At 36.6% G+C, this 13,540-nt stretch overlaps 2 protein-coding genes across 4 annotated transcripts in view; one reads left to right on the forward strand and one right to left on the reverse strand.

Annotated features, from left to right (window-relative positions):
- The window catches only part of CINP (cyclin dependent kinase 2 interacting protein), a 75,723-nt gene that overhangs the window by 37,343 nt on the left and 24,840 nt on the right, over window positions 1-13,540 (forward strand). The gene's annotated exons all lie outside the window — the stretch shown is intronic.
- The window catches only part of ZNF839 (zinc finger protein 839), a 68,885-nt gene that overhangs the window by 9,570 nt on the left and 45,775 nt on the right, over window positions 1-13,540 (reverse strand). For all 3 annotated transcript variants that reach the window (XM_001373840.5, XM_056811230.1, XM_016433908.2), the window contains 3 exons: window positions 9,616-9,849; window positions 6,102-6,194; window positions 1,528-1,677 (listed from right to left, as the gene is read on the reverse strand). In XM_001373840.5, the coding sequence (XP_001373877.3) occupies window positions 1,528-1,677; window positions 6,102-6,194; window positions 9,616-9,849 (477 nt within the window). The remainder of the gene's footprint in view (window positions 1-1,527; window positions 1,678-6,101; window positions 6,195-9,615; window positions 9,850-13,540) is intronic.

The following is a 13,540-nucleotide window of genomic DNA, read 5'->3' on the forward strand; positions in this document are numbered from 1 at the left end:
GTCAGAGCCAAGTCAGGGCTTAAGTCCTCAGGCTCTTCCCTTCAAGCTGCCTCCATACTAATAACTCCTCCTACTGGGCAGAGTCACAGGTTTATTTCCTTAAAAACATTCATGCATACTGAACTACTAAGGGCTTTTTCCCCAGGGTCATACTCACACCCAGAGGATGAAAAGGGAAGGAGACAGGAGACAACATAGATACTTTAAACATAAACCAAAGAAAATAGAGGAAGGGGGGAAAAAAGGGGTTCAGGCAAGTTTTGAGCCTACCAACCTTGACAGTGTCCCCTTAAAAACTGATGCAATGTCATTTCTCCATAGAGGCTACATCACTGATGGGCTACCTATAAGAGATGGATTTAGATGGATGTTTATAGCATTAGAGAAAGAAAATTTTTGGCATGTGAAAAGGATGAAGTCCACATGTTGTAATTTAAAGTAAATTTTAAAAAATCACATTAGAATCCAATTTGAATCAAAAGAGGTTGTTATGGATTCAGTTTAATTTTTTGTGGTATAAGTTCTAATTTTTACCACCAATAGATATTTGCAGGTTCAGTATTTTATGCCAGTATGCTAAAAATCAGCTTGTTTTTGGACAGGGCGGTATTCATAATTATTTAATGCATATTATCTAACTTTTAAAAAACATATTAAGAGAATTATCTAGTAAATTAAGGAGATATTTAACAAGTCAGCCATTAGATGCTCTGCAAAAATCTTTATAACATGCAAGTAAAGAATACATCAGTTTATCTTCCTTTCTACTCAATATTTAATAATAAACAATATGGATGCAAATGTATAGCCAAGATAGAAATATATATATATATATATATATATATATATATAATGTGTGTGTGTGTGTGTGTGTGTGTGTGTGTGTGTGTGTGTAATCATCAATTCAGTTAAACTGAAACAATGAGGGCCTTTATGGTCAACAGTAAGGAAGATGCACAGGTTACATAAGATTTTTATTCCTATAATTTTATAACATATATAGAAAACAATCACACTGATTATTATTATAATGCCCAACAAAATCTGACAAAATTATGACAAAGTGTCATGTTAGATCTAAGGAGAGAAGCAAATATCAAGAGGAGTGGACCAAGCTAATCATGGAGGAAGTGGCATTAACACTAGAATTTAAAAGATGGATATTAAATGCTGACTGACTGATGGGTGGATGGGAATTCAATGGGAAAGTGGAAGGCATGGGGAATAGCATGCACAAAAAAGTAGGGTTGCAGGAAAGCCTAGATCATGTTCGTTAGGCAAAGTTTGGCTAGAATGTCATGAACACAGAGATTAAGAAACAAAAGCTTGAAAAATTAGCATCAGATTATGAAAAGGCCCTGAACTCTAGGCATAGTTTATCCAAAATAAAGATATATTATCCCAAAAGCAGACTACAAAAAAGTAGGTAAGATGTTAGTAATAAAAACACATTACTGCCTATGTTCATTTGCAAAAAGATATTTTGAAAGTATGCTTTAATATACAAACTTTTCCTATGCCCATTACCTCATTATTTTTTATTTCCAGGGGTTGCTGAGAACTCAGAACAGAACTACCGAAGTAGTCTTGACACATTTTCTTAACCATCTTATGCAACTCTTCAAATTCCTTATATACATCTGGGAAAAAAGGTTTTGCTAGATGACTCTTTTCAACCTTTAATGAAGAAGAAAAAATCTAATAGATGAGACAATAGAATTTAAAATACAATCAATAAATGATATACTAAGACTTTTAACATTGCTGCTACTTTCCAATGATGTCCTAAACCCCATTCTTATCCAAAGAATTTTTACTAATACCAAAGAAGTATAGTTAAGCAATCTAAATAAACTAATTGGTGATATCAGACTACAGGTGCTTTATTTCATTTATAGTCCTCCCTTTGCCAAAAGGATGAAAACAGGTTTCACTGTCAGTCATCTGATACAAAGATAATAGTTCTTTTTTTATGAAGGTCTCTTCACCATCAACAAGTTCATAATATGCTAAGCATTTTATTTTTAATTAGAATAAATTAGTCATCATAAAATATTCCATTGGAGGGGACCTTCAAGATGATCTGCACTAACTTCTCAAGCTATTCAAGAATAATCTCTCTTCTTTGGCATAACTTAAAGAGGGGATGAGGAAAAGAGGAATCCTCCAAAGGTGAATCCTCCAGTGACAGGTAATTCAATACTTCAAAAAGCACTTCACTGATAAGATTTAAATCTGAAAGTGACTTAAAAATCATCTATTATTGTAAAGATAAGCAAACTTAAGTCCAGAAAGTTTAAGTGAATTATCTAAAGTCACACAGGTGGGTAAGAATAGGTCAGTATTCAAGCACAGCTGACTCCAAGTCCAGTGTTCCTTCCATTTCATTGCAAAGGCAGCTATGAACATTAAAAGATCCTTCCTTTATCTTGAGCAAAAATCTGTTCTTGTCTAACATCTATCTACAAGTCTTAGTTCTGCTCCCAAAACCTATAGATGTACTTTTCTTTCTTTATGACAAATCTTCAAATATGCTACCTCTTCCCTCTCCCATGCCAAATCTTTCATCTTCAAGTACAATATGCCTAGGCCCTTCAACCATTCCTTGATATCTAAAGATCCTGATTGGAGGCTTTTCGTGGCACAGTGGATAATGCACTGGACCTGGAGTCAGGAAAATTTGAGTTCAAATCCAGCCTTAGACCTATACTAGCTGTGTGATTATGCCCACTTACCCACCAGTGTCTCATAGGGCTCTAGCCTGGGCCCACTTCTCTTCCCCTTTGTATTACTTCACTTGGTGATCTCTTCAGCTCCCATGGATTCACTTGCTGTCTCATCTCATCCCAAACTCAATTCTCCAAAACAAAACTGCTGGGAGCCATCAAGCCATGATGTCTTGATAAGGTCACATGTGGTAACCAAGAGGTCACAAAGTGGCTCTTTGGTAGGATGGACTTGCCCACTCAGCCCCCTCTGCATGACTTCTCTCATCAACATCCCTTACTAATGAAATTGACATGATTGTTGTCTTCTCCCTAACCTCAGAAGGAATAATACAAGAGCAAATTACTTGCACTTTATTTCCCCTACTCCCCTGCACAGAAGCTTATTCTCCTAAAGCCAACATGTAAATCAATCATAAAGGCCCATACAAAATGTACAAGTACACCAAGCTTCACCATGCCTCTAACTCAATTTCACTAAACTCCTCTTGGTAGAAACTCCCAGCTAACCCCGAAAAATGATCAGCCTAATAATTAATCTGAATTGTGTTCTTAGTACCTCTCTTATTTCTCAACCTCACTGCTATGATTCTTGAATTGTTTCTAGAACTTATCTATTTCTATTAAAAGTAATACGTAGTTTTCCTTGATTGTAAGTTTAGACTCCTCACAGATTAATGAGAAAATTAAGCCACTTGTGATGAAATCATTTATCTTGGGCAAAACCTCTATTCTGTCAAGAATCAATAATTACAATACAAGAATATAGGATGATCTCTGAATGTTAATCAAGTAATTTGTTAAAAGTTAATGTATCACTTTTCCAATTATCTTTACTCAAATATGTGTGCTGAAAATTATCTGTGTGCCAAGAAAATGGGTATAAGAATAAACACCAAGCCTGGGCATGGTGAAGCAGCCACCAGATGCAAAACTTGCCCCTGGCTGATACATATTATAAGGATGGTATTAGAAAATAAGTAATGTTTTATTAGGTTAGGAATAAGAAGTAAAGTGGCTGGCTTGAGAAAAGAACTGGAGTTTGAAGCAGAGCTGAGAGAGCATGTTAATTTCAATTGCTGACAGTTATAACCATTTTTCTGTGTCAATTACTCTCTCTGGCAGTTGGCAGAGACACTCTCAGAGACTCTCTCTCAGGGCTGGAGGAGGTAACATCTTTGCCTTTCTCTCTGTCTAAAGGAAAGATCTGAAAGAACTTAGTGTTTTCCTTTCCCAACTTGGGAAACACTAGTGACTATCTATTGCAGTTTTACAGATTTGTTTATATCCGAGAAGACCAAAGAAAAACCTGGTCTTTGGTTTGGACCCTGAGTCTGTTAACTTGATTCTTGTTAAGACTCAACCAGCTAGCCTTTGCTATTTTATAATTTGCTAATTTATAATTTGAAGCCGAAGTTAAGATTTGTAAGGAAAAAGTAGTTTTATTTAGATAGTATAAATTTGGGTTAGTCAGATCAGGGAGGATTAGTGTACCCTGTAAATACAGAAGCGGTTCCTTACAGAACCTAAGAGTTTATTTGGGTAGATTTAGAGCCCCTTAGAATTAGAAATCCTTTATTTATCCATATATATTTCAATAAACATTTTATGCTTATAATAAGAGTCTCTTTAGCATCTTTGCACCTGGCCCTGAAGGAAAGTTCACATTTGAGCTTCACTTCATCACTGAGGATACTTTTGATTACCTCTATCAAAAGTATCCAAACAGTTTGAACCTAATGGGCAAGTTAAACATTTCTGGAAACTATATTGGAACAGTTTTTCTATCTAAATATTTTATTTTATAGCTCACAAATTTATTTTTACAATATGCACAGCTATCTTCTGTTTTTTATTTTCACCAACCCGTTCCACCTGCTGAGAAGCCCTGGAGCCACAAGTGGGGCTGGATCCCGGCCCGTGCCACAAAACTCCTTCTCCTTCTCCTCTCCATAACCCATTAACTCCTGCCCCAGCCCATCCCAAAACTGTTCCCCTTCCTTAATATCCTTCCACTCACCCAGGTTCAAAAATTTTAAGTCATTCTTGATACTTCAATTATTCCAATTACCCAGTTTTGACATTAACAGATGTTGTCTGTTCAACCTTCACCTCTTTAATATACACTTCCCTTTCTCAGCACTCACAACTCACATAGCTCTAGTTCTGATCTTCTTTACTCCTCAACTGAACTGCTACCTTTGAATTATTCTCCCACCCTCAAATCTCTCCCTATCCTCAGCCATCCTTTATTCAGCTGCCAAGGAAATTGTCATGTCCCAGGCTCATTGAGCACCAGTGCTGCCCCATTTCCTCCATGATCAAATACAAAATCCTATTTGGCACTTAAAGTTCTTCATAACCAAACCCCTTTCCTACTTTTCCAGCATTTTCATATCTTACTCCACTCCACATACTCCACAATTTATCAACACTAGCCTACTGATTGTTCCTTAAACACAATACTTGATTTCTAGGCTCTGTGCCTTTGCACTGATTGTTTCTCATGCCTAGAATAATCTGTCTTCTTATGACTGCCTCTCAATTTCCCTGGCTCTCTTCAAGGCTCAGCTCAAATCTCACCTCCTGAAGGATCCTTTTCCTGATCCATCTATCCCCCAAAGCTGTTCAAGTCTTCCCGCTTCAGATTACTTCGACATCTTCCATATCTTTCTTGTGTATAAAATCAATACTTATATATTGTGGGGGCAGCTGGGTAGTTCAGTGGATTGAGAACCAGGCATAGAAAAACAGGAGGTCTTGGGTTCAAATGTGGCCTCAGACACTTCTCAGCTGTGTGACCCTGGGCAAGTCACTTAACCCTGATTGCCTAGGCCTTACCACTCTACTGTCCAAGACAGAAGATATGGGTTTCAAAAATAAATAAACAAATAAACAAATAAATGAATGAATGAATTTTTTTAAAAATAATTATATGTTATCTCCCCCCACAAGAGAATGTACTCCCCTTAGAAACAGAGACTCCATGGACCCGTCTGAGGTTTTGGTTTTTGCTTTTATTGTATTTCCAGTGCTTGACATGTTGCCTGGCCAAATAAATACTGACTAAATGTTTCATGAAAGTATCTGGGGTAGGATTTGAACCCAAGTATTCTCAACTCCAAATCTAACACTCTGCTTACTATACCATTCAGTGACTATCATTGCAGTCAACAACAAGTACAGACAACCAGCACCTTCTATCATATGTCCAGAAGGGATCTGATTAATATTTACATATAAATCTATTGCACAGAAAATTCCAAACAGCTAAATTCATTTAAATGAAAATGAAATTCAACTTTCTAAATAATTGAATATCTTCATCCAAAGCAGTCATATGAAGTATACTTCATATAAAATGAGAATACTCACCTTCATAAGAAGAAATTCATAGACAGTTACAAGCTTGCTTAAATGTGGTAGAACCAGTTCCATTAAATCTCCATGGTCACACTGTTGGAGCAACTGACAAAACATGGTACTTAGTGACTTTTGAAAGCTCTATATGCGCTTCTAAATATCCAACCAGGCAGTAGTAAGTTTCACTCCTTTTACATTTTCTTAAAATTAAAAGAAATCTCAAAGAATCTAGTCCAGCTGCCTATCCAAAACAGATACTTGTTCTATAGTATCAGAGCAAAAAGACACTTTACTGTAGAGACTGATTATCTGCTTCTGAGCCTTGACCACCAGCAAAACACTGAGGAAGCAACAAAACATGTATAAAAAGTACTGGGGGCAATTAGGTGACTTAGTAGTAGATAGAGAGCCAGACCTAGAGATAAGGGTCCTGAACTCAAAACTGGCCTCAAGTCACTTCCCAGCTGTGTGACCCTGGGCAACTCACTTAACCCCCATTGTCTAGCCCTTACAATTCTTCTGCCTTGGAACCAATATACAATATTGATTCTAGGATGAAAGGTAAGGGTTTAAAGAAAAAAGTACTGTGAATGGTATGAGGATAGCTAAGGATTCAAATTCTCTAAATACTTCCTAGTTGTATGATCATGTGCATGACAAATTTCTGAGCCTTAGTTTCCTCATCTGTGTGATAGGGGGTGGGAGAAGTAATATTAGTAGAAATTACCTCACTAGACTGTTGTGAAGATCAAATGGGATGATGGATGCATATTGCTTTGCAAAGGTTAAAGCTCTGTTCTTAATGAGTTATTACATTCCTTTTTATGAATGGTTCTAGTCATTAAAAATGTCTTTCTTACCATAACAAAGTTCATTTGGAATAACAAAGGGTCAAGGATATCCAGGGAAATAATGAAAAAAATACAAAGGAAGGAGGATTTGCAGTCCCAGATTTCAAACTATATTATAAAGCAGTGGTCATCAAAACAATTTGGTACTGGCTAAGAGACAGAAAGGAGGATCAGTGGAATAGACTTGGGGTAAGTGACCTCAGCAAGACAGTCTATGACAAACCCAAAGAGCCCAGCTTCTGGGACAAAAACCCACTATTTGACAAAAACTGCTGGGTAAGGTAAATTCCAATCAGTAAGGCTATAGCTAAACTGGTATAATTAATGGACCATTATTGCAATGTAAGGAACAATGAAAATGGAGAATATAAAGAAACATGGGGAAAATTCTACAAACTGATGCAAGGAAGAGTAAGCCAGGAAAACAATATAAACTACAACAATAGGGGTAAAAATAAAAACTACATGCCTTGTAATTATAACCAATTAACCCCAAAGAAGAGATATGTAAATATTCTTCCATCGTTTCTTTTCAAAAGTATAAAACTAAGAATATGAAATCTTTTATATCATGTCCAACTGAATTAGTAGGGGGAAAGGCAGAAAAGGGTAAGTATAATGGAAAATAAAGATCATGTTAAAAACAATGTTATTAAGTGAACCATATGTGGTCTTACTTGCAGATGGCATATGTTGACTACATAAAACCTCATATCATTATGGAAGCTCTCTGTGAAATCCACTGGTATTCCATACTATAATTATTAAATGGATGAAAGATGCTTGTTGCCCTATTACAAGTATCTGGACAACTAATCCATTGAGTTAGCAAATCTATATATCTGAGTTAGTCCCAGAATTTAATAAGAGAGACTTGTGTATTGAATTAAGAAAACTAATCAATGCTTTTAACAATGTCAAGTTGTATCCCACCCAAAAACTTCCTCTTTTTAACTCAGAAATTCTCCCTGTGATTCTGGGGTCATAAATCCTGGAACATTAAAATCTCCAAAGAATTGTCATTATGATTGACTCAAAAGTGAATGGAAAAGATACAAAGCAGGCAAAATTAGTCTGTAATTTATTACTATGTTGACTTGAGCAAAGAAGTTTTATTTAGGAAGTGTTAGATCTAAAACCGAAGTAGTGGTACCATTTTTGGTACTAAAAGGCCCCTGAAGTATATGCAGTACTTAAGGTAGGGAGAGTGTGATTGCCCAATCTTACTCCCCATTTAATTCTGATGTTCTCCTGCTGGGTTATGTAGTTGCAAAGTAGTGGTACTACTTTGGGTCAAAAGGCATATATATTTTTATAATTAGTATGTGTGATTCCATATAGCTTTCTAAAAGGTTGGAATTCATTTATAGTCCTACTGGCACTGTTAATAGGGTGCATGTCTTTAAATTTATATTTCTTTATTAAGAGAAGCTAAATACTTTACATCCTTAAAGGCAATTTATTTTTCTTCTTTTAAGAACTGCCAGTTCATATCCTATGTCTGCTTATTGGTGAGAAAATGGAGCTTAACACAATTACATAAGTAATCTCCTCAACCATATGAGTAATTAAATTTTTGGAGGGAAAAGGAAATGAAGATAATGGAGTGTTCATGGAGAAAAGTAATTCACCTGAATTTATATTCAGAATTAAATGTCACTAGTAATAATTTGTGCCTCAAAAAAAAACAGTAATCCCATCTACTCCATTTCTTCCACCTGTATTTTAAGAGAGACTACTAAACAGTGAGTTTAGTAGCTAAATCCAATATGGTGGCTAAAGCTATTCTACAGAATGGTTATTTGGGGATCTCGGTCATTTTATCAGTTTCTCCAGTTTAAGAAATTCTATTTTCTACTACAATAACAGGTTTATTAACAATTTATATTCATATGACATTCTATACTTTAAAAACATTTATAACAATTTAAAAAAGTTTTTTTTATTTTAATAAGTTAGGTAAAGGCAATCATTATTATCCTCATCTTACAAAACAGGAAATTCTAAAGTTTGAAGAGGTAAAGGAATTTGCCCACAGAAAGCCAGAAACATGGCAAACCTATGTCTCAGGATGGTCTTCAGATCTATAGGGTTAGGATGGAAGCATGCTTACTTAAAAAACCACAAATAAGCATTATCTATGTTATACTATATTTCCAGATAATACCACTTTGGCAATTTAATTTACCATGCAAATAAGTTACTTCTAGCAATGGACAGTTGTGATATATTCTCAAAGAGATGAAACTATAATGCATTATTATATACTATATGGAACAGTGAACTTTTCTAATAAGGGTCTAATGAGCTGAAATACAATAGTCCTATATTCTTCAAAGTTGCCTATAGGCAAATAAAAAGCCTATCCTATTTATTAAGATTGTGTATCACCATATATTCTTTAAAATAGTGATAAAGTTATTTCTTGACATAGTTGAGACTATGAGGACATTTATAGCACTTATTACAATCAACTAGTTCTGACAATATTATGTTTGATTTTATCATAATGTTCAATTTACCAAAATACATTTCACAGTTGAAATGTTACAACTAATACCAACCTAAATGACCTAATGGCAAATAAGTCTTCTGTAAATTTTCCTCTAACTGAATCCCATGCCAATGATACACAAATGCTTATGAAATGTTATGAGGTTCCATGAAAGACATACCTCTTTGAGCTCTGCTTTTTTATTCCCCACTACATTTTGTTCTGCTGCTCCACCTGTGCATGAAGTAGGATGAACTGAATTGCTGTGTTTGCCTGAACAACTTGACTTTACAGATGCCTTTAGCTTCCTACATCTTTTTGATCCTTTGGTCCTCCTGGATCCCCAACATGCCAGGCGATTTCCATTTTTTTCTTCTGACTCCAATAATGTCCCAACTTCTTTGGAATCACAATTCTAAAGCAGCATTCAAAAAAAAAAAAACCATGAATCATACTTTATAATTATATTAGAGAATGTTCAATCTGCATGCTCTGGAAGAGACATTAGTTTAGATAAAACACAACCCTTAACCTCATGGAATTTATAGTCTAGGAGGATCAGAAAAAAAAAAACACAAGCACCTATACTGTACTATAAGTACATTAGAAATGTGTAAAATGAAGATGCATAGAGGGCAGGATATCATCATCAAGTGAAGGGGAGAAATTAGAAAAAAAATTTTTCAGGAATGGGTAGCATTTTACTTATTCATTAAAAAGGAGAGATATGAACTCAAAAATAACAAAAAGGAGAGAAGGCTTTCCAGACATAATGTACAGTTATCACAAAAAACACAGAAGTAGATGAGCACAGGCAAGAGGAAAGAGGAACAGGTTCTCCAATATGCATGCAGCTGAATGTCTGGGGAGGGTAGTAATAAAGTAGGCAAGTAATGTGGGGGAAATAGGACTATTAAAGGTCTTAAAATGCCAGGCCCAAAAATATGAACTTGGAAATTACAAGAGAAATAAAAGGTAAGAAAATAGTCCAACTTCTCAACATCCTGACTTTGCTACTTATTATCTTGTAAGATGAAAGACTTGTCTAGGGCAAGTCACTCAATTCTATGCACTTCAGGCTCCTCATGTAAACTTAGGCGATTGAACTAACTTCTAAGGCTCCATCTAGTTCTAAATGGGTGCCAAACAAAAGAATGGGATACCTTAAAACAACACTAAAAGATCACTTCTTGGGACAATTAAGAAATATGCAAAATGAAATTCCAAAATAATAAATGTTACTGATTAAAAGAAACAGAAGATAAGACACAAGAAAATTAATGAATCAACTTTAATGACTTATTAAGTGACTACCTACCATGTGCCAGGAACCATGCTAATGCCAGAAGGCAAAAGACAGTCCTTGCCCTCAAGGAACTTACAAACTAATGGAAGAGAGAATACACAAATATTTACAAATAGTGTATAAAGGAATATACAAGACAAAAAGGAAATAATTAACAAAAGAAAGGCACTAGAATTAAGAGAGATTAACTAAGGCTCTCAGCAAAAAAAAAAGGGGGGGGTTTACATGGGACTTAGAAGGGAGGGCAGTTAATAGACAGAGCAGAGGAAACTGAATATTCACACTGCTTATTGTCATTAGGCTGGAGCCAACAAGAAATTAAATGGGGATTTTGTGGGAGTTTGACTGCAAGGCCCACTTTCTTTGTATTTTTTTCATTATTTCCCTGGATATCCTTGATCCTTTGTTCTTCCAAATGAACTTTGTTATGGTTTTTTCTACATCAGTAAAAAAAATTTTTTGAAGTTCCATGGGTATGGCACTAAATAGATAAATGTGTTTGGGTAGGATGGTCATTTTTATTATATTGGCTTGTCCTACCCACGAGCAGTTAATGTTCTTCCAATTGTTTAGATCTAGTTTAGTTGTGTGGAGAGTTTTGTAGTTGTGTTCATATAGTTCCTGTGTTTGTTTCGAGAGATAGATTCCTAAGTATTTTCTTTTGTCTAAGGTGATTTTGAATGGGATTTCTCTTTCTAGTTCTTGCTGCTGAGCTGTGTTGGAAATATATAGAAATGCTGATGACTTATGTGGGTTTATTTTGTATCCTGCAACTTTGCTAAAGTTGTTGATTACCTTTATAGGTACTTAGCACCCTTTTGTATTAGAACTAAAAACAGGAACAGCTTAAGAACTTTTGCCTTACTATAAGTATGAGTTAAGTATTTTTCATTGTTCAACAAGGAGTTTACAATTTTATCTTCCCCTAAAGTATGCTTAAGTAGGGGTGGAGTAGAGGTCTCACATTCCTGATCTAAGTCCCTTCATTGTTTAAAATGGGGAATCCTCTTAACCAAGTGTTCTGAAGTAGGGTCTGAGAATTTTTAAGATTCACACATCTCACATCCTACAACAAGTTAAACTCAAAATGGGTGAATGACCTGAATATGAAGAAGGAAACTATAAGCAAATTAGGCGAAAACAGAATAATATACTTATCAGATCTTTGGGAAAGGAAAGGCTTTAAAACCAAGCAAGAGCTAGAAAAAAATCACAAAATGTAAAATCAATGATTTTGATTATATCAAACTAAAAAGGTTTTGTATGAAAAACTTTTTTGTACAAAAAAACAAAACTAATGCATCCAAAATTAGAAGGGAAACAACAAATTGGGAAACAATCTTCATTACAAAAACCTCTGACAGGACTTCCGGTTAAGATGGCGGCTTAGAGAAAGCTGAAGTTCAGATCTCCGGAAAACCCTTCCAGACCGATCTCAAACTAGAAGCTCCTAAGGCGCCGAAATTCAAAACGATCAACAGCACAGACCCTGGGAACCCTCCTCCTGGACCTGGACCCGGTTCAAAAGGTACGGCTCCCCTTAAAAGCCAGAACCCGAGATCCCTCGGACCTCAGGGGTAGGAGCGCAGAGTCCAAGGCTCCCGGAAGCGGCAGCCGCACCGGGCTCAGAGAGCAGGGTCTGAGGAACAACAACCCTCAGGGTCTTCTACCCAAGTCCCAGTCCGGGTGAAAGTTACTGCCTGGGGCCTCCGCTGCAAAGAGCTGGTCGGTCCGGGTGAAAGTTACTGCCTGGGGCCTCCGCTGCAGAGAGCTGGTCAAAACAACAGCAACCCTCAGGGCGGGCAAGACAGCCTCACGGACTGGATCCTGCTATCCAAGTCTCAGTGAAAGTCTGTGCTCTCGGAGCTTGGGGAAGCGGCAGCCCATCCCCCCGCAGGCCGACGAAACAGCCTCACGGCCAGGGATTCTGAAGGCAACTTCCGGAAATCGAGCCAGGGGGAGAGTGTGGCCTCGTGGTCCGACCCTTCCATTCCAGTTCCAGTGAGGCATATTCAGTTTAACCCAGGGAAAGCTCTTAGAACCAACATCTGCCCAGGACTAAAGCCTCGGATCACCAGAGATAAGAAAAGCTAATCCTCCACATTCAGAGATGACAAACTCCACAGAAGCACAGAAGCCCCAAAATACCAAGAAAAATAAGAAGAAAGGGGCGACTCTGGACACATTCTATGGAGCCAAAATACAAAATACAGAGCAGATAGAAGAAGATATACAAGAAAATTCTCCAAAATCCTCCAAAGGAAATAGAAACTCTCCACAAACCCATGAAGAATTTGAATCAGAAAGGACCAAAAAGATGGAAGCCCTCTGGGAGGAAAAGTGGGAAATGATGCAAAAGAAATTCACGCATCTACAAAACCAGTTTGACCAAACTGTAAAAGAAAACCAGGCTTTAAAGCAAGAACTAATAAAGCAAAGCCAAAACACCAAGAAATTAGAAGAGAACATAAAATATCTCACCGACAAGGTGATAGATCTGGAAAACAGGGGGAGAAGAGAAAATTTAAGAATAATTGGACTCCCAGAAAAGCCAGAAATAAACACCAAACTGGACATGGTGATACAAGATATAATCAAAGAAAATTGCCCAGAGATTCTAGAACAAGGGGGCAATACAGCCACTGACAGAGCTCACAGAACACCTTCTACACTAAACCCCCAAAAGACAACTCCCAGGAATGTAATTGCCAAATTCCAAAGCTATCAAACAAAAGAAAAAATCCTACAGGAAGCCAGAAAAAGACAATTTAGATATAAAGGAATGCCAATCAGGGTCACA

The sequence above is a fragment of the Monodelphis domestica genome, chromosome 1 (assembly GCF_027887165.1).
Source record: "Monodelphis domestica isolate mMonDom1 chromosome 1, mMonDom1.pri, whole genome shotgun sequence".
In the NCBI taxonomy this organism is placed as follows: domain Eukaryota; kingdom Metazoa; phylum Chordata; class Mammalia; order Didelphimorphia; family Didelphidae; genus Monodelphis; species Monodelphis domestica.